We start from the raw sequence: 25,160 nt of genomic DNA on the forward strand, positions 1-25,160 counted from the left end.
TTAAGTTAATGCCTTTACTACAGTAGGAGCAGAGTAGATTAGGGTGGTTGATTATGCTGTTTTGTTTTATTGCTGACAGTTATAGCAGTTACTGACAGCAGTTACTGACAGCATAGCAGTTACTGTTAGCAATCAAGCTATGGTGCTGTGCCTGGTGAAGAGAGGTGTATTTCAGAGGAAGTACTTCTGGAGCTAAAAGCCACAGTATCTTTCGAATATACTGTTCTTCTAACTCTCTCCAGGACTCCTTATAATTCCAGGAAATAAAGATCAGACAAAGGGTTTATTTTGGCCTGAAAAGAGTGGAACATTAGGCCAGCTGCCCTGGGTGGCTTCTAGGCTGGTGGGAGGAGAGTGGGTGCCTGGCTTATTTGCCCTGAGATATGTGAGAGGGAAGTGCAGGTGATGGGCACAATCCTAACTTGCTGTCTGGAACCTGCCTGCAGTGGATAATTGATTCATTAACTGAAAGCTTTCCTAGAGATTGGCAGCCTGAAAACCAAAGCTGTCGTGTAGAACTTCCTGCACTGTTCTTGATTGGTGATTTTTAAATTAGAGTATTTCCTCTAGATAGCTGGTTAGCCCTGTGTCCTGGGTTCAGCAGGAGCAGTCATTTTTCTCCTTCTTAGTAGCTGGCAGTGCTGTGGTTTTGACTTTCAGCCTGGGAACAACACTGATAACACCAATGTTTTTAGTTGTTGCTTGGTTTACCCTGACCAAGGACTTTCTGAATTTCATGCTCTGCCAGGGAGGAGGGGAAGTCGGGGGGAAGCAGAGACAGGACACTTGACCCAAACTAGCCAAAGGGGTATTCCGTACCACAGCACGTCATGCCCAGTATATAAAGTGGGGGCAGTTACCCAGAAGGGTTAGATCACTGCTCTGGTCAGGCTGGGCTTCGGTCGGCAGGTGGTGAGTGGTTGTACTCTCTTCCCTTGTTATTTCCCTTTTCATTATTATTACTGGTGGTAGCAGTAGTGATTTGTGTTATACCTTAGTTGCTGGACTGTTCTTATCTCAACCCATGGGAGTTACATTCTTTTGATTCTGCTCCCCATCCCTCTGGGAAAGGGGGGAGGAAGGCGGGCGGGAGTGAGCGAGCTGCTGCGTGGTTCTGAGTTACCTGCTGGGCTTGAACCACGACAGTTCTTTGCTTTTAAGCATACAGAGGATTTTTATAGGTGACATAATATTTTTGGCACAGTATCACGTAACAATAATTTCCAAACGTCTGTTTTCAAAAGGCTTTCTCAGCATCACCAGTTTCTTTCAACTGTCAGCCACTTATCACAGAAAAGGTGAGCAAATTTGGAACACTTATCTTCTAGTGAAAAGAACCGTATAACTCATCTTTGAGTTTGAAAAATCCTTCAATGCACTTTGCCATGAGATAACTGGTGAACCTGTGTGTGGTATAAAATATTTTTATGGTTGCTCCCCACCTCATAGTACTACTTAAAGGTCATCTTGGTATAAAATTAACCTCACTGATGACAGCTTCTAGCACCTTGTACACTTCTGGCTCTAACGTGTTTGATTCAATAGCTTACCTATGAACAGCACAGCTTTTTAATTTAATTTGGTGCAATTTCTGCAAGCTTACCCATGAATCCTCTTGTTGCTGGGGTTGGTGTAGTTGCTGTACTTGGAGTTGGAGTAACTGCATTATCTGTTGCTGTCAGAGTTTGAGTAGCTGCTGTACTTGTCACTAGGGTTGGTGTAGCTGCTGTATTTGGAGTTGGAGTAGCTGCATTGTCTGTTCTGGTCGGAGTTTGAGTAGCTGCTGTACTTGTCACTTTTGCCACTTCCTCCCAGTCAGGCTGATTTCAGCCTTCAGTACAGTCAACTCTTGGGATCCTCCTGTCACTCCAGAAACATAAATGGGTTCCACCCCTTGACAGCTTGATGGCATAAGGGTACACTGTGCGCCGGTATCTACTAGAGCCTTATACTTCTGTGGGACCGATGTGCCAGGCCATCTGATCCACACAGAAGTGAGTGTATACTTATATGCATATATTTATAAGAAGTATAAGAAAGGGAGTGAGTGAGCTGCTGTGTGGTTTTGAGTTACTGGCTGGGCTTAAACCACAACATGCTACCAGTAAGAGCAAAATGTGGTTTTTTTGCTTAATGTGAAGACTCTATAACTTTTCCTGAATTACTTTAATTTCTGGATTTACCTCTGCCCTTAGAGAGGCACTTCGCAGTCATTTAGTTGTACTAGAAAAACTGGCTGATTAAAGCTTCCATATTACTTGTCTAGGACTGTTGTAGATCACTGGAAAAGTGATTCACATGGAAAGAGCTGTACAAGCACGTAAACGCCACAAGTACATAAACACCACAGCTCCTTTTACAAGAGGGGAAGAGGCTCCAGCTAGGAAGGTTTGCTATGCTTGGAGGGGGGGAAACATTGCCTTTGGTTACCTGGCTGAAACAGTTTTGTTTTGTTTACATGAAGCTTGGATCTGCTACCTAGTGTATACATATAAAGAGTAGTAATTACAACTATTTCAGTTCTTGGGTCAGAATTGATGTTAAAGAGATTTAAACACTGTTTCTACAAACAAAGTGCTTTGAAAACCAAGGCAGAGAGCTGAGTCTGCTGTGGGGTAGGGCTGAGTATCAAATTGTTGCTAGTGCAGGATCTGACTTGATGGAGAATATTGGCTGCCAGAAAATAAAAAGCCAGCAGGGTGAGAATGCCTTATCCCAAGATGTGTTCTTATGTTTTTATTGTCGGGTGGAAGAGTAGGAGAAACACATAAAACTGACCGGTGGCTGAAGGAAAAATGCAGAACCTGAAAACTGAAAAACTTCTGCACTGTCGAAAAAAAGCTCTATTTTCATATTTCAGATGTATATTGCAGGTATACCACTCTGATAGCAAGGCATAAGATAAAAGAGAGGTACTTTACAGCTGTCATGCAGAGTTTTCTTTGCAGATAAAACTACAAAAGAAAAAAGTTAAAATGAATGTCTGTAATCCTGAGGCTTTGATCGACGTCAGTAACACTGTTGACTAGAAAGCACATTTATATTTCATTAGAATAAAGCTCTCATTATAAAGGTGACCTAGGAGAGGGAAATGACCTTATGCACTTCTCTGTGGCTTATAAAAATGCATAAAGAAGTGTTCTTACTTAACCTTCCTTGGTTTGGTAAAAGGTCTTTGGGAAGCAAGTAACTGGAGCAGAAGAGAACTTTCCTTTTAATTGTAGGCACTTGGCATTAGAATTGTGTGTATTTATACCTTGCTGGCTTCTGATGGCTTCTGCAAATGTGCTCAAATGTATCAGAAATGCAGCCTCTCATATGGTTTACAAGGGGTGGCATTTTCTCAATTGCTTGTCATGGCTCATGGCATGTTTCTTATGAGTTAGAGATGATAGCTAAAACAAAGATAAAAAGCAGCAAATAGCCTAAGGCTGGAAGCTTTAGCCAGTAGCATAGCTACACAGGTACATCTGAACTGATCAAAATCTGTCAGGGAGATACTCTGAACTGGTGCTAATCCCCTCCCCTCCCATACAAAGCACTTTGGATTTCTGTGCATGAACCTAGCTGCACCCCATGGCATCACCCATTATATCTAAAGGAATTTCTATAACTTTATTTGTGCAAAGGGCCATTAGTAAGAGCATAGTTCTGTTCCTTGTGTTTCTGAATACAGGGCCTAATTAAGATAACAGCTGACATATCAATGAGGTAGGAAGAGGATGATTGCAATTTCTCTTCAGGCATTGCAGGAGCAGCAGCAGGGCTGTGGGTGCTTCTCCCTCCACCTGTGAAAGGCAGGGCAGCCAAAAAAGCCCTAGCACTTGTGTGGTTTTGCTCCCTCTTAAGAATGGTATTCAGTTTTCCACAATATAGTTAGATACTTTTTAGTCAGGCCATTTTTAAATTGCCAAGCTGTACTAATTTGTTTTAGAAAATGGGTCATTTACATTTTATTTATAATAATATAACTTCTGTAATGTATTAACTTTATATTTGAGACCTTCTGGATTACCTCCACCCTATTCTGACATCTATGTATGCATATCCACCCTTCCCCTTTTCTTTTGTATTGCTTCTGTCAGGACCTAACTACCTATGTGATTTGCTTAGTATTTCTATTTTAGATGATTCAATACAAAGCAGTCACTGGGGCTTGCACTTTGCTGACGTGAATGAAAATCAACCTGTGAACAGCTATTCCTTTCCCCAGCCACTGCACCACCTCTACAGCACTCTGTCAGAGCTGGTTGCATGACTCAACTCAAACACACCCCGGGCAATGTCAGCCCAGTTAAAAACATGAGAACAGCCAGGCTGAGTCCATCCAGCTGCAGTCCTACTGTGAGTGATGAGTACGGGATGCTTAGAATAGAGAAACAGAGCAAGTACAGTCCTTCTTACAGTCCTTCTTCTGATGTGCGTACTCAGCATCTACCAGTCTATGCTAGAGGGATTTTGCTGTACCCACACTGCTGTGTTATGTAGCCTTTCTGGACCTTTTCTCCATTAATTCATTGAACTGCTTTTTAAGCCTGCTTATACTCCTGACATTCATCATTTCTTGTGGTGGCAAGTCCCACAATTCATGTGTGTGGTATGTGAAAGCACATTTTTCACTTGTTTTAAATACATTCCCCACAACCCTCATTCTGTTGTGATACAGCTCTCTGTTGATGGAGAATGGTAAATAATCCATGCCCAGTTCGACATCGTACTGCTCTGGATTTTGTGCAGCTGAGTTGTCTCATTTCCAGGCTAAATCACTACTCATTCATCATACCAATTCTATTCCATTAAATCTGATCATCTTTGCCACATCTATTGTATTATTTTCGAGATGGGGCAGCAGCATGTGCTGGAGTCAGCACAAAATGAGGGTGGCAGCTTCTTATCAGGGTAGGGAGGTGATGGGATAAGGGAAGGAGTACAGTAAAACCCTTTTGGCAGCATTAAGCTCTTTTATCAGCTTAGTTAACTCAGGGAACTGCATCTTTACCATTCAGCCCTTTTCCTCAAGTAGCACAAATCGTTGTGAGACTTGTTGATAATTTTGCTTCACAATAATTAGCAAAATCTTTATCATTTGGAACAATATGAATGTTCTATGTTATGTCGTTACTTTTATTTACTTGTAGAGCAGAGTTGTTACATAGACAATGGAAATAATTAGGAATTTTAATTAGGTTTGTATGCATAGTTAAAAAATGATCAAAGATCATTCAAGAATGGAGCAATTCAATGTTGTGTTTAAATCTCAAACATATTAAGTAGCCTTTGAATGTACAGGTTTTGTAAACAAGCAGATATCTTTCTGGTGTACAATGTGCACAGTTTATTCTCATATATTTTCTGCTACTGCAAAAGGGCTTAAAGAGGGATGAAAAAACTTGACCCTTTCTACAGAATAAAGTGGCAATTATGTCAGAGAGGTGTGCATTTTCCTTTGTTGAAAAGCTGAAAGTTTGAAGAGTGGAGAAGGTTAATATCAGTAGGATCTCACTGTTTTCTGTGTCCCATTATGTCCCTTTAATGGGTATTTACTTAAGTAAGACCTTATTTCATTACAACTTCAATTCCTCCAAGCATCCCCTTCCTTAAAGCAAGATGTCCTGGGTTCAGCAGTAGCAGTCATTTTTCTCCTTCTTAGTAGCTGGTGCAGTGCTGTGGTTTTGACTTTCAGCCTGGGAACAACACTGATAACACCAATGTTTTTAGTTGTTGCTTGGTTTACTCTGACCAAGGGCTTTCTGAGTCCCATGCTCTGCCAGGGAGGAGGGGAAGTCGGGGGGAAGCAGAGACAGGACACCTGAGCCAAACTAACCAAAGGGGTATTCCATACCACAGCACGTCATGCCCAGTATATAAAGTGGGGGCAGTTACCCAGAAGGTGCTCCGGTCAGGCTGGGCATCGGTCGGCAGATGGTGAGCAGTTGTATTCTCTTCCCTTGTTATTTCCCTTTTCATTATTATTATTGGTGATAGCAGTAGTGATTTGTGTTATACCTTAGTTGCTGGACTGTTCTTATCTCAACCCATGGGAGTTACATTCTTTTGATCCTCCTTCCCATCCTTCTGGGAAAGGGGGGAAGAAGAAGGGGGTAGTGTGCGAGTGGCTGCATGGTTCTGAGTTACCAGACGGGCTTAAACCATGACACAAGACTAAAACTTAACAGAAGGTGTGGAATAAGAGTTCTTTTGCAAATGTTACTCATAGCATTCATTCTGGAGAAATAGCCAGTAAAGGTGCAGGAGTGTCATGCTGGTGGTAGGTCTCAGTAGCTTTATCTTTACTTTTCCTTTGCCCATTGAAATGTGGTTCAAAATAAAAGTTCCGTATGAAAACATAGCTAGGAATATTTTTAAAGTTATATTGTGCCTTAAGGATTTTGTACCTTGAAGTAAGGGAGGTACTTGTGTGTCTTCTTTAGGAGATCCTGCTTAAACATTTTATGCCTTATTGAAGAGAATGCCCACCAATGTCTTGCTTCATCCCATGAGACTCTTCCAAGATCAGGCATACCAGTAAACTAGCAATGCCTGAAAAGTATAAGATCAGACTGCTTCTAGCCCTGGGGAATGGTGCTCATTGTGTTGACCAGTCAGGAATACTATGTATGTCTCACACAAACACAGTTCTGCTGTTCTGTGACTGCATCGGCAACCACTCTCTTTGTGCCCACTCTGAGCAATGCTGGGATTAGGAAGTGCCCTGGACAACATCAGTGAACAGACTACACAGTTGTGCTCACCAGCTTTTGTGTATTCAACAGCTGATGTAAAGCAGAATGGACTCTGAGTCTTGGAAGAAGGAAAATAGCTCCCAAGAGCTCTCTGGTGGCAATTACACTGAGAGGGATTATGGCAGCATAAAGTCTGTTTTTTGCAGTTGTTGCAGAACTTCAGGCATAGTTCTTTCTGTGTAATCTATAAGGCACTTGCACAGAAGAAATGAACCATGCAGAATAGCTGTGTAGGTGACTTGATATTTTGCACAAAAAGTCAGAAAGACAGCAATTGTACCACAAAAACCCAATTCCCAGGTGAATGTTTTGTTTCCAATGCTTTGGGAGAGAGGCACTTCCAGACAGTTGAAATAATTTATTTGTTCAGTGTCCTCTTTGTTTCCTGCTCCTTTCCTGGCTGTGCCCAGAGGGCGTTTCTATGGAATAGAGCGGTCTTCTCCTTTGCACCAGCCTCCTCAGTGACTGTCTGTACCTCATTGTTTGATCAGTTCTCAGCAATCATTCTCCCTGTGCCTGCTGATCATATAATGGGCTCTTCTACACCCTTTCATCATCATGTTTCACGCAACACTGCTATAGATACATTCACTGCCACTTTATTTTTTTTTGTTGTTTTAATTTTAAATACCATGTGCATGAGAATGAATATCTAAAAGCACTGAGTAGCGGTGCTTTCTGCATTCAGCCATCAAATGGTTTTCCTTGAGCTGCTATTGCTACAAAAAACATTTATTTTTGTCTGTTCCTGTAGTAATCCTGTGGTGTTTGCAACTTGTTTTCCACTTTTTTCTGCATGATAAAAAATTATGTGAGTTTGCATGTTCATAGAGTGGGTGTAAAATGTAGCTTTTCCTTTGTATGTATCACAAGGTGCCAGGCACTGAAAATCAAACCTCCCCTGGCCACATGAATTGACAGTAGTTGATTATCTATTAAAAAATACCTCTCTTGTTTAGCCAGAGGTGTTTTACAAATTATATATTTCTAATGCACCACAACCTTGAATGAAATATGGGCCTTCAAACCCAGATGAAATGCTTCAATTCTGATAACAAAATAAACAGAACTTCCTAACAAAGCCAGTTGAACGATAATGTGAAAAGAATAGCAGCAAAAGCTCCTGACCATAATCTGAGTTGTGAAATATTGGTAGCTTTACTTGGTATGCTCATTTTTTAATTTACAATGGCTATATAATGTAGGTGGGCCTGAGTCTCATTTAAACTGAGGTTTGTCTTTCCTCTGGTCATTCAGATGCAGTGGAGAGGAACGCCACCATAATGGTGTGCGGATGAGGAAGATCAAATCTACATCTGTCAGCCTTCTTTTTTACCACACTGGTGCTGCTCTGTTTAGATTCCAGATTCCTACCCTTGCTGTTATCTGTTCCTTTTGATAAACTCTGCAATGAGAGGAAATGTCTTTGCATCATTTTTGGGAGTCTCATTTCCTATTTGAGATCTGAGAAGTGGCTTGGAGCACTAGGACCTTGGGAACTTATTTTTCTGTGTGGAAACTAGTCCAGCAAAATGAGTACCCTCTGTGCAAATTCAGTATTAGTTCTAGATCTAAGGTCAAGCAGAAGTTAATGACCATTTTTTACGTACAAATCACTTATGAAACCAACATTATATTTCATGCTTTTGTCATTTTAAACTGAAGTGAAATGTTGGATTAATTTATATTAAATTGATTTAAACTACAAAGCATAAATATCATGAATCCCAGATTCACGTTTGAGAGAAAATGGCATTGTCACTTGCGCCGTAGTTCATTCCCCAATTTACAAGCACCTTTATTCCACCCCATACTTGCTGTGGTTTTGTAGATACAGAGGTGCTGAACAATGCTGTAAGCAGGAGAGTCTGTCTTTAATAATTTTTGCATTTTCTTTGTTTCTTTAATTATCTGATTTACTCAGCTGATTGCACAGCTGTCTGGGCAACACCCCAGAGGGATCTGCCAACTGTTTCAGAGATGTGTAGTGCACTCAGTGAAGGGAAGTCTGTACAGTAATTTGCATATATATATATATATATGCAGAAATAGTCGGAATGAATGAGAAAGCTCAAAGGCAATTTTTGTATTGCTAATAAAAGGAAACATGTTAAGGATAAGCTTAAAAAGCTTTCTCTTTTCAGTAATCTCTGGGAAAAGATTACAGTTTTGTGGTAAATAAGGAACAAGTTCTCAGTTGGAGGGTTTTATTCTTGGGATTATCACTATCTCTTATATTGAGTTTTTGGGGGATTCAGAGATACTCAGTGCTGGTTGGTTTTCCCCCTTTAATTTGGAAATAGGACTTGGAAAACACAGGAGTACATATGAAGACCTCGTCTGGCTTAAAAAGGGTCCCCAAATCTGAGGTTGGTAAAGCATTTACTTGCCTTACATAACCTACAGGATCTGGCTTTTAGTTTCCCCAGTGGTATCAGCATGAGCTATTAAATGTTTTTCCACTCTCATAAATTAATAAGCATCATCAAATATTATAATGCTGTTAAACAGTTTAGACCTGCAATAGTAACCACCATCTCTAGAACTCTATGTATAATCTCCACAAAGAATGATAGGATACCACAAGCACTATTGCTCAAAATAACAAAAAAGTTTTCAAAAATCATGAAATTAGCTTAGAATTATGTGATTAAAAAAAAAAAAAAAAGCTTCTCTGCTATTTGTTTCTGAAAAGCTTCATGCTAGCAACTTCCTTTGGAAAAAAAGCCAGAAAAGAAACATGCATCTCAGAAAATTTGGGATGTAAGAAGAATGCTAGAAATTGTGAGCTTCCTGGCAGATGACAATAAATCAACTGGTGCAGGCTGTTGGCAATTCAGAGCACTAGAGCCTTCCTCAGGAGAATATTCTTGCAGATTCCTGAGGTCTTTTCAACAGTGATGGTTTGACAGGGACAGAAAAACAGGCTATAACCATCCAGCAGGGATGAGACATTGAAAATCTGTTGGCTTGTCAAATAAACAAAGTTCTTCTGTTCAGAAGTAGACTCTTTACTGCTTCCAGGGTGGTATGTGTCTTCTATCTATAGAGGGCATATAGGTGCCTTTTGCTGGCTAGCTAGAAAAAAAAAGAGATGCATGCATGAATTTCGGTCACATAGTACTGAAAGGATTGCATTCTTACAAAGGGCAGAGTAGTTTGATGTTCTAGGATGTCAGCAGGTTAAAGAACACCACTAAATAATAAATGAACATCCTCGTTTGAAATGAAGCAGCATTGATGAGAGCATAAGGGACTTAGCCTAAGGGCTGATGGAGCTTTGTACAGCAAATGGAGCTGCCTCTGGAGCAGCTGTGGGGACAGTGAAACCCTCATCCGGCCTACCTGGATAACAAGGCTGTGCCTGAGGCTTTGCAACATTGAAGCAAGTTCAGTCTTGGGAGCCGCCTAGGGCAGTGCAGAGATAAACTGCATGTTTGCCAAGGACAATGTTTATGGGCAGGAGCCCCCAAAAGGCAGGCAGTCCTGGTGCACAGTTGGATATCAAGAGCTAAAGCTGTGTGGCACAAGGAGTCTGGTAGCCATGCCTGCTTGTAGGATCCCCTGTCCCTTCCCCTGCCCTGCCTGTTGCCCGAGGCTCTGTTCTCAACCAGCTCAGCAAACTGAGGCAGATTAAAAGTAACCCTTTGCCAATCCACAAACCTCAAATGCTTTATGGTAGTACAGAGAGGGTATAGTAAGTACAGGAGGTGTGGGACAGCTAGCAGTGATGGGGAGCTAAATTGCTTTCTGTCCTTGCAATGACTGTAAAGACCTGATCACCATGTTCCAGTGTTCAGAGGGTGTCTACAATGAAGATGGAGATTCCCTTTTTACAAGGAGTCACATGGAAAAGATGAGGGGTAATGAACACAAGTTACTCCTGGGGAGATTCTGGTTGGACACTAGAGGAAAATTTTCCACAGTGAGAACAATCAGACATTGGAATAATCTCCTGGGGGAAGTGATGAACTTCCCAGTGTTGGGAACTTTAAGGATTCAGCTGGACAGGATGCTGGGACATCTAGTCTTCTAGTCTTGGTCATGCTTTGCCTAGAAAAGTTGGACCAGGTGATACTTGAGGTCCCTTCTAACCTGGTATTCTGTGATTCACCCAGAATAAGTTGCCTATGGATGGGCAGATGTCCCTGCCTGCTGTTCAGCAGCAAAGTGGTTAACTGTGATGGCAGTCCTCTTTTAAGATTAAATAATTAGCTTTCAAAGTTAACACCCTATTAAACCAAAGGGAGGAAGTTCACACCTCTCCTGGTGTTATTGTTCCAGTCTGGCTGGCTTCAGCAGCGGAATGATGTTAGTGCCTTGGTTTGTGTTGTGAACTTTATCTCTGTAGCCAGAGGAGTAGAAAGTAGAAACTTCATTTATAGAAAAGGAAGAAAGCACAATACAGCAAAGCCTCTGGGAAGACTGCAATGCTCTGGGTTCCAGGAGTTGCTTTGTGTGTGGATTTTACATATTTTTTGTTTCATAACTGTCCTTTCCACTTTCAGTTGGGTAAAAGATTCTTCTTTGTTGAGTAAGGCAAAGTATTAAACTGAAATAATGGGTATTGTATTATGTGACTTATGAAAATCTTACTCAGAAAATGTAATACATTTACTTTCATGTTTGGGGGCATACAGAACAGCAGATTGTGGAGACACAGCCCTGTGGGTAACCCTGACACCTTTGTCAGGATTCTTCCATGGGTAGGAGAAGGTCCATAGTGCTACAGGTGGCTGTTGTGACCCTCACTGCATGCCCATCTGTTTAGCTAAGGTGAGTCCTTTAGCATGCCTGTAATGATCATGCTGCTGAGGAAGACAAATCCCTTCCAATATCTTAAATCTATGTTAAAATTTGTAGCATGGCAGTAAAAGTAGGGGGAGCACTCTTGGTGGATAATGATAGCACAAAGGAAGTGGTGGATCCAGTGTGAGTGATGGTTATGTTCCCTTTCCCTTCAAACCCCCATGATTCTGCTGATTCTACTGTGGTAGCTGGTTGTTGTGGTTTAAACCCAGCCAGACAGCTTGTTCACTCACTTCCCCCCCTTCTTGTCCTCCCCCTAATCCTGGAGGGATGGAGAGGAGAATCGAAAAGAATGCAACTCCCACGCATTGAGATGAGAACAGTTTAGTAACTAAGGTATAACACAAATCACTACTGCTACCACCAATAATAATGATAAAGGAAATAACAAGGGAAGAGAATACATCACCTCACCACCAGCCAACCAATAACTTGTCTCCCCCCCCAGCCCGACCAAGCACCGACCGATACCTCCTCCAACCCTGCAGTATCCTAGCCCTTCCAGGTAACTCTCAGTTACATCCTGGGCATGACGTGCTGTGGTATGGAATACCTCTTTGGCTAGCTTGGGTTAGATGTCCTGACTCTGCTTCCTCCCAGCTTGCCCTCCTCCCTGGCAGAGCATGAGGCTCACAAAGTCCTTGGCCAAACCGAAACATCATTGTTATCAGCTCTGTTCCCAGGCCGAAAGTCAAAACACAGCACTGCACCAGCTACCAAGAAGGAGAAAAATGACTGCTACTGCTGAACCCAGGACACTGGTACAAAATTATTTACTTTTGTTTCTTATTTCTTTGTTATTTTTCTGCTAATTTAATGAACTGAAATGGGATTTCTAAAGGACAAGGCTCTCCCCCACAAGAATGCTCTGTTCCAACATTTGTTTATGGAAGCATCTGCTAGCAAAATCTCAGCTCTGGTCTATGGGGGCACAAGCAACTTGGATCAGATGATGGCCCTTGTGATCTTTAAGTGACCATAAAATGTCAACATCCTGAATCCCTAGGCTAATTTGCAAATGGGCACATTTGAACTGTAGTTATCAAACTCATTTAACATCTTTTTCTTTCATTCATGGTGACCTCCCCTCCAAAGGAGGAGGAAAGATGCAGGTAGGAAAGGGTCAGTTTATGTTTGTTTGCTTTTTTGTTTTTTAATTGTCTCTCATCTCAACCCTGAACCCAAACATGGAATCATAAAATGGTTTGAATTGGAAGGGACGTTAAAGCTCATCCAGTTCCAACCCCTGCTATGGTCAGGGACACCTTCCAGTAGACCAGGTTGCTCCAAGCCCCATCCAGCCTAGCCTTGAACTCTGCCAGGAATGGGACAGCCACATCTTTTCTGGGCAACTTGTGCCAGTGCCTCACAACCCTCTCAGGGAAGAATTTTTTCCTAATGTCTCATCTAAATCTTCTCTTTTAGTTTAAAGCATTCCCCCTTGTCCTGTGCCTACAGGCCCTTGTAAGAGATCCCTCTCCAGATTTCTTGTAGGCCCCCTTTAGGCACTGTAAGTTGCTCTAAGGTCTCCTCTGAACTTTCTGTTCCCCAGGCTGAATAAGTTCAACTCTCTCAGCCTGTCTTCATAGCAGAGGTGCTCGAGCCCTCTAAGCAGCTAAGCCCTCTAAGCCTCCTCTGGACTCATCCCGGCAGGTCCACATTCCTCTTGAGTTGGGAGCCCCAGAGCCAAACACAGTACTGCAGGTGAGGTCTCAGCATGACATTAAATAGATACATATAGATCAGGGTAAACCACCTTTGCCTTTCCCTGGTGTTGCTGCTTTGTAAGATGTGCTAGGGCATTTGTATCAAGGAGCAAAGCCAGTTTATGCTGGCAGAGGAAGAAGGGTTTGGCCCAGCTCCGAAGTTCACAACTGTTTTGTATGTACATGTAAAGGTTTTAGGGAACTGTCTCAGAATCAGCGCTTGCATGGGGAATAGTTTCCCATCCCACCCTAACCTTCTGTTCACTTTTCCTATGGTTGTATTTGCAATTTCAAGCTTTTTTATTAAGAAATAACCAGCCAACTGACTGTAAGTGTGAAATTTTCATTGAATTATTACATTTTGTGAAAGAATTGTACTGTGTGCACAAGAGCTCATGAGTGCCTGGGACAATTCTGACACACTGAGTATAGAAATACAACAGTTGTATTCTTATGTGTGTGTGATGATACCCTGTAACACAGATTTCTGAATATTATTCTGAAATATTTTAAGAAGTCCATATTTTTTTCTGTATTTTATGGACAAATATGTGGTAACTTTTTCATAGAGAAAACAAGAAATTGTAATTAAGGATTGTTATTCATCTGTGTGGCCACTTCAGCCTTCAAGGAACAATGTTCCTGTGATGAAAAAAATTGTTTGAGGTGGCGTGTTTCCTTGAGTAGGTTGTAGTTAAATTGTTCACCTGTGGTTGGTTCTTAGGGCTTTGGGTAAGAGGCAGAGAGGACACAAACCTCAAGTTTGTGATGGAAATTCGATGAAAAAGAGACCCACTGCTCCCTCTGTCCCAGGAGGGCTGCGAGAATGTCAGTGTGAGGTCTGGGACTTTTTTTCCTTTAAGAAATTATTTACTGGTTCTTTTCTACATTTCTTACATAGTCTAAACAACATTGAAGCCAAGGAGATCTGGGTTTGGATTATGAACTTTTTAATCTTTATTAGAGTTGAGCTGTGAAACTGCTGATAAAAATAGCTTTTCCATTTCTTTTTTTTTTTTGTCGTTGACAATATGTCTAAACTGAGATCATTTTCTCATGATCTTTAAAATTTCTCATGCTAAAATTGTTCAACACCCAAGGATACCTGTATCCATTGCATTGTGGACATATGCCCTCTTTCCCTTTGTGCCAGGTAAGAGATACTACAGTTTGTTTGCTGCTTGTCACTAGCTCCCCAGCTGGATACCATCCCCTCGATAATCTGCTAGCCCAGCCCAACAGCTCCTTGAAGGCCCATCTGTTTGATTTGTTTGAGGATGCTGTCAGGTGCTTGCCCTGGCACTGGGAAGTGAAGGGGACACTTGTAATAGGAGCCAGTGACAAGAAGCTGGTTGGCAGCTGCTAACCTTTTCCCCTGGTGCAGCTGTTTGCAGAGCATCCATCTGCTCAGGCTTGTTTGAAAAGGCTGGGTCAATGTAAATTGCTTAAACCTGGACCCCTGGTCTTGTTAGTAGCTAGGTGCCACTTCTTTAAATGCTGTGATTAATAGCCAGCGTCTGTGGGGATGTTTTGCCTATCAGTGGCTACAGCAAATTGATTTTAGAAGAAATCAGAAAATTGAAAGGAGAGTTGGGGAAATGTGTTTCTGCTAATGCAGCCACAGGCTTCAGAAATTTGCAATTGCTCAAACAACCATTTTTTACCATTCAGCCTTCTGGCATTGCAATGTTCCTATCTCATTCTGATCTGACTAGTGTTCAGCAAATGGATGTCCCAAATGCTTTCTGTTTCCTGCAGTGACAGTGGGTAGAATGCGGTCACGCACGTGTGAGAGTGTGCAGAAGATGAGGCAGCTCTTGAGGTGGAAGGCTGGGAGGTGGGTTACAAGGAAAGGGACTGCACAAAGCGCCCATCCTAGTTGGATGGAGTAAGTTGCTTTAGGAAACCCTAACCTACACTAGGAAAGCAGGGCCCACAGTGTTGAAGCAATCACTCTGGTTACTTCACTGGGTTGTTACTTCAAGCCTGGGGCAGAGGTATGCCACAATGTCCCAGGCATGTTCAGATTTCCCCTAGCTTTAAATGCTGCTGGGATATAACCCCCGTTACACATGCTTTCTGTTACAGCTATAGATTGACCCTGTGTTTTCAGCATTCACCTTGAATTTCAGAGGCTCACTGGTAAAGTGATGCCAGCAAAGACACTAGTGAAGGTTTATACCAGACCTCTGTTTTTGATAATGGATTTAAAAATATCCCTGAATGGAATAAACTGTATTGACAGAATGACTTTTTACCCCTTATAATTGCTTTTTTATTACTCATTTGTTTGTTTGGTTTGTTTTTTTTATAGCATAATTGGAGGGGAAGAAAGAAGAATTATACCTTACATGACATAGCAATATCAGCAGAAATTCTGCAGTAAAAGAAAAATAAATCCATATGCTTTATGTTAGAGAGCAAGGACAGTCTGAAGTTACTTTTATGTTTAGTTGCTGGATGCTGCCTAAGGTTAGGCTGTTTTTCATCTACAGCAGAGCCCAAGCAACCACACAGACACATGAAGCTAGACCTCATGGCTCACATTGCATGTAGTTCAGCTGTAATAACATGGTTGTATGCCTAAAGATTCAGGCTGAGGGCTGGGGAGAGCTTAGGTGAGGGTTCCACCTCAGGACTAGTTCCTGCCAGCCCTTCTCCTGCTCCTTCAACAGACTATCTATTCACCAGTCAAATCCTGGGCTGCCTCAGCTCGCAGAAATAGTTTTAAGGCAAAACGGGACTGGTGATCCTTGTCTAAAAACAGTGTGCTGTGGGCTGTGGCTGTTCAGATGCAGCCTGATGACCGGTCAGCTCCAGTACCCAGGGACGAAGGAGAGGAGGAAGCACAGAAACGGAACCCTCATGCCCGTCCATCAAAGCCGTGAGCCTGGTGTTCAGGAAATAGATTTGCCAGGTCTACTGCTTCAAGGATGCTTCTGTTGTCACAACTGCTGTGGCTACACTGGGAAATGATTTGATGTACACACAAAGTTGATGATATTTGAGTATAGTGCTTGTAAGTAAACAAGTACAGTATAAAGTCAAGTCACTCTGATTGTGTTTCATTTGGTCTGACCCTCCTAACCTGCTATGTCTCACATTTCAGAATGTATGAGGGCTTAATGTCCCACCAAAATATAGCAGGTGGGTGTGTTGACTGGAAGGGTATGTTTGGGCTTTAGCTAGTAAAAATACTTATAGATGTAGCTGTTCGCAATACAGAAGTCTGATGTGGCCCTTCAGAAGTGGTCCTTGTTTCTTTAGTTAGGTAAACTGACAACTCTAGTTTCAACCCTTCTGGAGATTACAAGTTTGATCCAAAACTTTTTTTCATTAAAGTCTGGCACAACTTACTGGTGTTAAGCAACGTTAATTGAGCTAAGTCACTGGTTTCTCTGATTGTGCCAACAGCAAATGGCCTTCAGTAGAGCATCTTCTGCTACCATTTATTTCTGGAGATGGCTTTCATGGATTGTGGTGGTGTTTGTTAAGATTGAGATCACTTTGCTTACGAAGAATTTTCCAAGTCTGAGATGAGGGCTAAATCTGTTTATTTTGTTTAGTCTGGATTGACCTTCTGCAATGTAATCAAAGTAAAGGGAAGTCTGATTTTCTTTATTCTCTATGACTTATCAGGTCTTGTTATAGTGTATGCAAAAGTGGCATTTCCTTAAGCATTAGATTTTTATCAGGACTAACAGTAGCAGGAATATAACTATTTACTACTGCATTTTACTGCCTGGGAAGAATAAGGTACACCTTATAGTATTTGTCCACTCAAGGAGTTAACTAGAAAGCTAAACTCAGAATGAGGCTTCTTGAATGGTCATCCTATCTGATCTAAACTGGGCCATGATGCTTTGCTGCTTCTTGTGATTTAAACTTCCTGTTTCCAATACATTCCCTCTTCCTTACTTTAGTAATTCATCAAAATGAAGAAAATGGTGGTCAAGACATAAGAGGACTAGAACAGCTCAAGGATACTTCTGATACTCAGGTAAATGTGTAAGATTAATGGTGTCTTGGGAACTTTTTTGGATTTAGAAGTTGAAGGATCTGCTTCCAGTAGCTCTGGAAAATGGATTTTCCTCAATGTTCTGTGCAGGGGGCTGTAGGAAGGAGAATGTCTGCTGGATCTTGTCTTGTGTGACTATTTAGAATAAGATTGATGATTACTCTGGGAATTAAACCCATGATGTTGCAATTGGACAGCATTTTTCAGCTATCTTTCTGCTCTTTTTAGAATATACATATAACGAGTACCAGATGTGAAAATAAAATGATGTATTTTAGAAAGCAAGAGCATGTGCCATTTTGACTGAATTTTAATCACTGTAAGTAGACATGCAATGAAATGAAGATACTTACTAGTCACTGAAGTGTAAGCAACAACCTTTTTCTTTCCTTCCCTAACTGGCCTCATTTACAACCAGATCGTTCTTCTAGATATTGCTCAGAAGAAACTTAACTGCCTTTTAGAGTGTTTTATTGTGGAATTGGTTACCCTTTTTAATTCTGTGAATCTTTTTTGATTACTCTCCAGTTCATTTAATCATTCCATTCATGCATTCAGACTGTGCAAGCGTAGCTATACTGCTCATTATAATGGTGCTGATTATTGCTTTTAATTTAAAATTGATTTTTCCTAGTCTTGGCTATTTTTTTTCTCTCTGTTTCTCTTGCAAATCTCATGTTTCCCACCAGTTGCCACCTTTTCTCCTTGCTGAATATGCGATTTGCAGTTCCTGTCACTGATTTATCTCCTAACACCTTGCCCCCCTAAAAGCTGTGTGCAAGAAAGACAGGATTTGTAGCACTGTCTGTGAGCAAACCTAGCAGAAGGGTGTACAAACCATGTAGCTATGTGAGCAGCACCTTTATCTTTCTAAAGGTAGGGGCTGTCTCAGCCACAGTGAGGCCAGGAGGAGCTGTAGCAGACCTGGGACATGGCAGACACCTGGAGAGTGCAGGCAGAAGTTGGGGACCATTCAGGTATGCCTACTGCATCAGTGTGTATCTGGCCTTTTCTAGCTCATGCTTTGGAGTAATGCTCAAGCAACATGTTTGGGAGTGGCCTGCTCTTTTCTTAACTGCACATAGTTTCAAATCTATTAAAAAAGAAAAAAAAAAGAAAAAGTAGTAGGAGCCCTAGTATGTGAAAATTTTGTTACCTGACTGATTCCTAATTCACATCAGCATGGGGTTGAGGAGCAGGCTTCTAGAGTTATAGAAAAAGACCCAGGGGAAAATACTGACTTCTGTTTCTTTTTTTCAGGTTTTATATTACTCAGTTCTACTTGATTATTGTTGTGATTATTATTTTTTGAAAATGTTTGTTCATGTTTATGTCACAGATGTAAAAAGGAAGGCTCTGATGTGTGTGCTCAAATCTCCTAGGTAGCCAGCTAATAAGATTACGTGGGCAGATTATAAAAACCCATGAGAATTTATTATTGGGATATTGATTTGCTCAGCTTTTATTTGCCTGGAAACCATCTTCTAAAATTTGAAAGTATCTGAAACACATTTAAAATTAAACATTCATTAAGTAAGCAGTTAAAAAAAAGGACCATGTGCCCAACTAGGAGGGGAGTGAGAGTGTTATCCAAGCAGCTGTTGCTCCAATTTGTTTGTTAATGCCATAAAAATGACATCCTGTGATCACCCAATACAGTTTGGTTTATGAGTGTGAATGATTTTATTTTTTCAATCTAGTGAGGCTGGGCATGTGACTGGAGCAAAGCAGCTGATCTTTCAAGGCAGTGACATATGTTTTTAAGTTGTCAGGTTGGTCAAAGGTGAAGCCCGTAATAATTACATTGTTTTCACCAGACACAGGAGACAGAGGTGCAGTGTTAAAAAGCCAAGCCACTGCAAACCTCTTGTGTTAGCAGAGCTGAAGGGTGTGCTGCCTGCTGTGAGCACCGCTTTGCAGGACAGAGGCTTTACTTACATTGGAATTAGTTACAAAACTGTTACAAGTGTGGAAAGAATTCAGTACAGGGTTTTTTAAAAGGAAGCATGCTGTAAACAATGTAAATAATGTAAATAAAAAATCCCATCCTGTCTGCCTAGGGATGTCTTAATTCACCTCCTTGTCACTGCTAGCATATTCATTTATGGCCTTTGCAGGGGGAATATTTTCCAATGGATGTGCTGAAACAGAAGATGTGTTGTCAGCATCTCTGCTTTTTCAACCTTAGTAGTGACTAATTTACTCCTTCTCATTAAACATTTTATTTCATTTCAAATATTGCATAAACATGTTTAATTATAGTAATTTGGGGCCAGGAATGGTAGTGAAACCTTGATATAAAGCTCCTACATAATTTTATCTTTCATTAAATTAAAGCCAGTTAAAATATGCAACTTCATTATTTTCACCTTCACATAAGTTAGTCCTTGGGTCTCTGTTGAGGTACATGAATTAGAGAACTAAGCATCAACATCTGGGCATATGGGACTTTGGAAGGTGTGTGCCCACACAAAATACGAATTGAAATTGTACTTTGCAAGTAGAGCAATTTGGCTTTATGCTTCTGTCTAATAGCTGCAAAGGTATTGCTTGCAAATTAAATTTATGGTGACAAGTGAAAATAACCAGTTATAGGAGACTCTGACAACATCTTCTCAGCCAGCTTTTGGAAGCTGTCATCAATTAATTTATTAGTTGACCCGCGTGCTTTCTTATAAATATTTAGCAGAAAGATTTCTCATGAAAAGTCAGCATAATTGAGGAAATCAGAATTAAAAGTGATTAATATTTTTCTTCTTAATTATGAAAAAACATTTGTATTTCAAGTGCATTCTTTACTGCCAGAGACAAGCATGTACAATTAACTTAGTAATACCTTAGCCCTCCCAGAAATGTTTTAGTTGACCTTTTGTCCTCTGAAAATGCAATAAAATAAATACATTTTTTATATTCTCTGCAGTTCTTTAAATTAAAAAATAGTTGGGGGAGGAGGGCATATGTTTAAATGTAAGATTTCTTTCTTATTTGAAATGGGACAATATGATTCTTTAATGTAATTGCCAGTTTGAATACAGACCATATTTGTGGCAAGGCTAATAGGTCTGTATCTAGGTAACTTCTTCCCTGGGGTGCTCATCCATGCAGGAAGAAATAATATGCTCTGTCTGTAGACAGGCAAAGGGCAAGGACTGAAAAAGAGTGAGGTCCATGTGTTCAAAAAATTGTCTTTCTCTGGTATGTTTCTTCTATTTGAACAAACTGAAGCCAGCTGTTATCCCAAAACTGAAGCCCCCTTCCTCATCTTAGCATAAGTGGTTTTAACCACTGGGCTTTGCTTCATACACTGAAGATCAATAAGTTATTTGTTCAACAGAGTGAACACTGCATTGTCGATGTCCATCTGACATTTGAAGTACAGGAACTCATAGCCATCTATGTCAATCATGGTCTGACTTGTCTGGGCACAAGAAGAAGGCGTGAAAAGTGCCTCTGCAGTACCAAGGTCCCATAACCAAAGAGATTATAAATCTTTATATTCCCAAAAATCCTAATAGGCTGTAACACTTTGAGTTGTCCTTAGCCTACGAGCCTGGGGCTTGTTATACTCTGTGCTACAAGCATCCCAAAGCCATGAAATAAGCAAGTTTGGCTGTAGTTAATATCCCCACCTAGGAAGTGCAGACATCAGACCTCAGCAAAGTCTGTGAGGATTACCTACATTCTGTGTATAAATTACTGGAGAAAAAGCAGAATGCTATGAAACAGCTCATCTGATAATTTTTAAATACCTACTGTAGAGTAAGATATTTTTCTGTTTACAAGTTTGGACAACTAGTTCAGTATATTCTTCCACATTTGATAAAACCAGTCTCACTCCTGATCTGCCGGTGATAATGGTGTGTCAGAACGGCTTTATAAATCTGTGTCTTTTATAGGGGGGTGCTTAGGGACATGCTTAATAGTAGACTTGGCAGTGCTAAGTTAATGGTGGGACTCGAGCTTAAAGGTCTTTTCCAACCTAAACAATTCCATGGTTCTATAATTTAAAGCTAAGGAGCTAATCTCATGGAAAATGTAAGGACTTTTGGGTTAGGCGCTGCAATTCCTTATTTTCTTGGTGGATTTCTGATCTTCAAACCAGTGTGTAGGTTACTTATGTGGGAAAGTTGAGTTCCTCAGGAATCTGGGCACTAAGCATAGGATATGCAAACCACAGACTGCATCTGAAATTATTCTTCAGAGCACAAGTGCCTGATGTAGGTTTGTGAGGGGATGACTTCATCTAGACTGGATCAATGTAGGCATGTAAAAATGTCATTCAAATAATTTGGTAAGGATAACTCTGGACTCAGTCATGGAACCTAATTTTTTTCCATCAGTGTTAAAGTGCTTATTTAGAAAGCAGATTTGTTCTCCTCCTCAGCTGAAGAGACCTTAACCCTCATTTCCTTCATCTTGGTAGAGAAACCAGCACACAGTAGGATGGTTCAGGTGAGCAGCCTCACACCTTCAGCTGTCATGAGCAGGAGTTTCTCAAGGCCAAAGGATTTGAGCCTGCATGGCACTAGGGGTTAGCAGTAAGGGTACCTCTGGCTTTTGGTCCTGACTCACTAGATGTTTTGTGAATTTTGGAGTAGATACTGGTTCAGGTGAACTCTGGATGAACAGTAGAAAGAAAAGGGTGGAGGAAGTGGGGAAAAAGGTTTATTTGCAGATTGCCTTTAAAGTAATTTAGCAATACCCTGGCCATGCCACATTGCCAGGCTCTCCCAAGGCATACACTGTCCCATCAGGAAACATCTGGTCTAATAAAAGCTGCTTGGCATCATTGAGCAGGGTCTTGGTTATGCAGAGGCTGTATACATGACCAGATCATGGAGGGTGATGTTAGCCACTCATCAACTAACTTTGTGATGTGTCTGGTATGCCCGTGTGCAAGTGTGAATCCATCTTTATATATATACGTGGTATTTTTATAAAAAAAACAGTGCTGAATGTTTTGATGAAACGCTGTCAGCATAGTTTGAATAACTTGGCAGAATATTAGCAAAAAAAACATAGTTCTAATGTGGATTTTAAAGCAAATCTAATTTTGTTCCCTAAACAAAATGAGGAGATACTGCTTTGTTATTTACAGAATAAATAAACATGGTGCAACTCTCTTCTAACTCTTGAGGCTTGCATACGCGAAAAATGTTTGGAGCTGGAGCAGATGGAGTTGTATGCTGTTATTTTTAGGTGTGACCTCATTTGTGCTTCATTCTTTTTCCAGGGCTGTTCCTGGCTAACTTTCCCATGAGTTTTTAACCTCTTGCTCTTGTTCTCTTACGTAACAGGAAACAGGCTGACAAGAATAAATAAAACACAGGGTATCTAATAGTCACACTCAGAGGAACGGTTGATTTAGTTAGCCCTGCCTTTGTTCCTCCAAAGTAGATACATTTAGAGATTCATATGTGCCTCAGCTCTTCTCCAGTTGTTTCCCAGGAAGCAGTGATTTGTCTGTGTTCAGCAAGTGTACCAAAGTACCAAAAATATGAGAAAACAGATGCATTTCTTTTAAGGTTGAAATCTGTAGCGGTGTCATGTCTTGGGACTGTGGATTTAAGTATCTCTTTGCTCTTTCTCCCACCCTTAAGGCAGGGGTTTTGTGCAAGCTCCAGGGAAGAGATGACATTGGACGGATTGAGCTGGTCCAGAAGCTGGCAAGAGAAAACTGCCAGTTTTTGCAGGCGGATAGAAAACAACTGAAGAAGGCAGAGCAAGTAAGACATTTCTTGTTTGGGTTTTTGGTTTCTTTCTGGTAGGGAAGGGAGATTCAGGTTACAAAACTGAAATAGCAAATCTGATGGTCAGAATCCAGGGCACACATTAGTCGTGAAGCTGTAGCTGTTGTCCTCTGGCATTTACATTTCTCTGAAGTCCGTTCAGTTCAATAATTGTCAACACACTTGAATTACTACATTGTCACTGTCAGTTACTGTTATTAATGTCATGTACACATAGGAAATAGTGGATGATTTCAGGATGCTTTCTACCAAATTGTTTTTAGTGATTATGAAATACTTGGGGTTTAGGATGTATTTAAATAATGTATAAGGTATATGAGTGCTTCAAGTACTTTGTCTTAAAATTACTTTGCTGCTGGTATATTTGGATGCAAATATTGGCTGGCACTTTTCAGTAGGAGTTAAAAAGAATGGTGTGGATAGGCAATTCAGCAGTTTCTTTTAAAAAATTGTGTTTTCAACCAAAAGTGACACTGAAGAAAGCAGCATTCTGTTTAATGCATCTGAAAGCACTCATTCAGATGTTAATAACTGGATTCAACATGCCGTAAAACTTCACGGGTCCGCTTATAGCACAATGTATTGTAATTTTGTTCTCCTAGTAAAGATTTCTGTTCTGATTGCATATTCATCTAAAGATGCCCAGGATAATAACTGAAAGAAACAACAAAAATCCCACGTAGTCCTCATATGTCTTGCTATTCTGCATATGTAATTTATTCCATTTGCTGCTCACTGGACAGTAGAAAAAAAGCATATATTTAGGAAAGATTTTTCAGCTCATCTGCAAGCTTGTTCCTACTGAAATAAGGTTGTGCAAAGGAAAATAGAAAGATGGAATCTTATTTCAGAACCTCATGCTGTTCTGTTTCGCAGAATTTAAGGTCTAGTCTGGTGTAATTAAATATGTAATTTTTTCAGTAGGTATGCAGGAGGGAGGAAGATAATTAGCTAGGCTCAGATCCCTGAGATTGAATTGTAGCTCAGCTGATCCACTAGCCATTGACATCTGGCAGAATTTCCATCTATCTTTAAACCGTATCTGCAAAGTGCAATTAAAAGTTTAGGTAATCTTCTTAAGTAAAGAAGATTTTAAGCCAGGGGAGGTTTCTATTGTGTTTCAGGATTTGGAAGCAAGATTACAGATGCTGCGGGCATAAGGGAGAGGGGAATGTTGGGACTGACAGTCTGAAAACTCAGTGGATACTTTTGCTGCTTACTTCAGTCATTGCAAATGGTGCTGAGGTGTCAGCTGCAGCTCTGTAGCTGCACAGATTACAGAACAATTCCAAAAATTGAAAGGAAAGAAGTGTTCAGCTTTTCTTCTTTGAAAAGTATGGTACTTAGCAATTGCTGCTATTTAGGAGATGAGTGACTTCAGTCTAGTGGGAGCTAGAGCAAGCTGCTCATATCCATACTGAGCAGTATTAACACAGCAGTTACTGCTCTTGGGCAAGGATGTGCCTTTATGCTTAGGAGGTGACAGAAAAGAGAAATGTCGCCTGAGACTGCAAAAGACCAGGTCATTCCTCATATGCCTCTTATTTCTGGGGGAGGAATATGTTACAGCTCAAGCTGGCAATTACAAATTATGGTTGCTTCCCTCCCTCTTCCCCCCCCATTCTATAAGGTGGGGGTGACATGGAATTTCCTGATGGTCCTGGAAGCTCATGCCTCGATGTAAGACAGACTTGCAGTCCTCAGTTAGCGTGTATTTGCTAAGCCCACAGTCAGTCTAGTGATTTCATTAGTCACCCAGAAGGCATTACTAAACATGGGAAAGGTCTGTCATAGGGTTCTGAGTTTAGCTGACTCAGGTAATTTACTTTCACTGGAAAAAAAATAGGCTTTACTGTGGTGGGGCAGTTCGCATACATTCAGGAAGCTGTGAGCTTCCATCCCTTCCTCCCCTCCCTCCCTTGTGGTCTAAGAGCTGCCCTGGTGGATGTGCAGGTGGCAGGATTTGGCTGGCTGAGCAGAGTTCACTGCTCCAGGGAGCTGTTCCATCTCTTCTCCAAGGAGAAAAGTAGCAGGCTGGGTTGTAGTAAGTACCACTCAAATGCAGGCTTTCAGACCTTCCAATCTCATCCTGCTGCTGTGAAAGTGGTGGCAGATTCATTGGCATCGACTTACC

General features: G+C 41.0%; 1 protein-coding gene across 4 annotated transcripts in view; it reads left to right on the plus strand.

Annotated features, from left to right (window-relative positions):
• The window catches only part of RAPGEF5 (Rap guanine nucleotide exchange factor 5), a 141,056-nt gene that overhangs the window by 30,430 nt on the left and 85,466 nt on the right, over nt 1–25,160 (plus strand). For 3 of the 4 annotated variants that reach the window (XM_061469192.1, XM_061469193.1, XM_061469194.1), the window contains exons 6-7: nt 17,182–17,258; nt 22,877–23,002. In XM_061469192.1, coding sequence (XP_061325176.1) covers nt 17,182–17,258; nt 22,877–23,002 — 203 coding nt within the window. Of the gene's footprint in view, nt 1–17,181; nt 17,259–22,621; nt 23,003–25,160 lie in introns of those variants that run through there. The other variant, XM_061469195.1, reaches the window with a different exon arrangement.

The sequence above is a fragment of the Pezoporus flaviventris genome, unplaced genomic scaffold (genome assembly GCF_033815535.1).
Source record: "Pezoporus flaviventris isolate CSIRO_AGI_PZ_B2104156 unplaced genomic scaffold, CSIRO_AGI_Pfla_v1 ptg000055l, whole genome shotgun sequence".
Taxonomy (NCBI): Eukaryota; Metazoa; Chordata; class Aves; order Psittaciformes; family Psittacidae; genus Pezoporus; species Pezoporus flaviventris.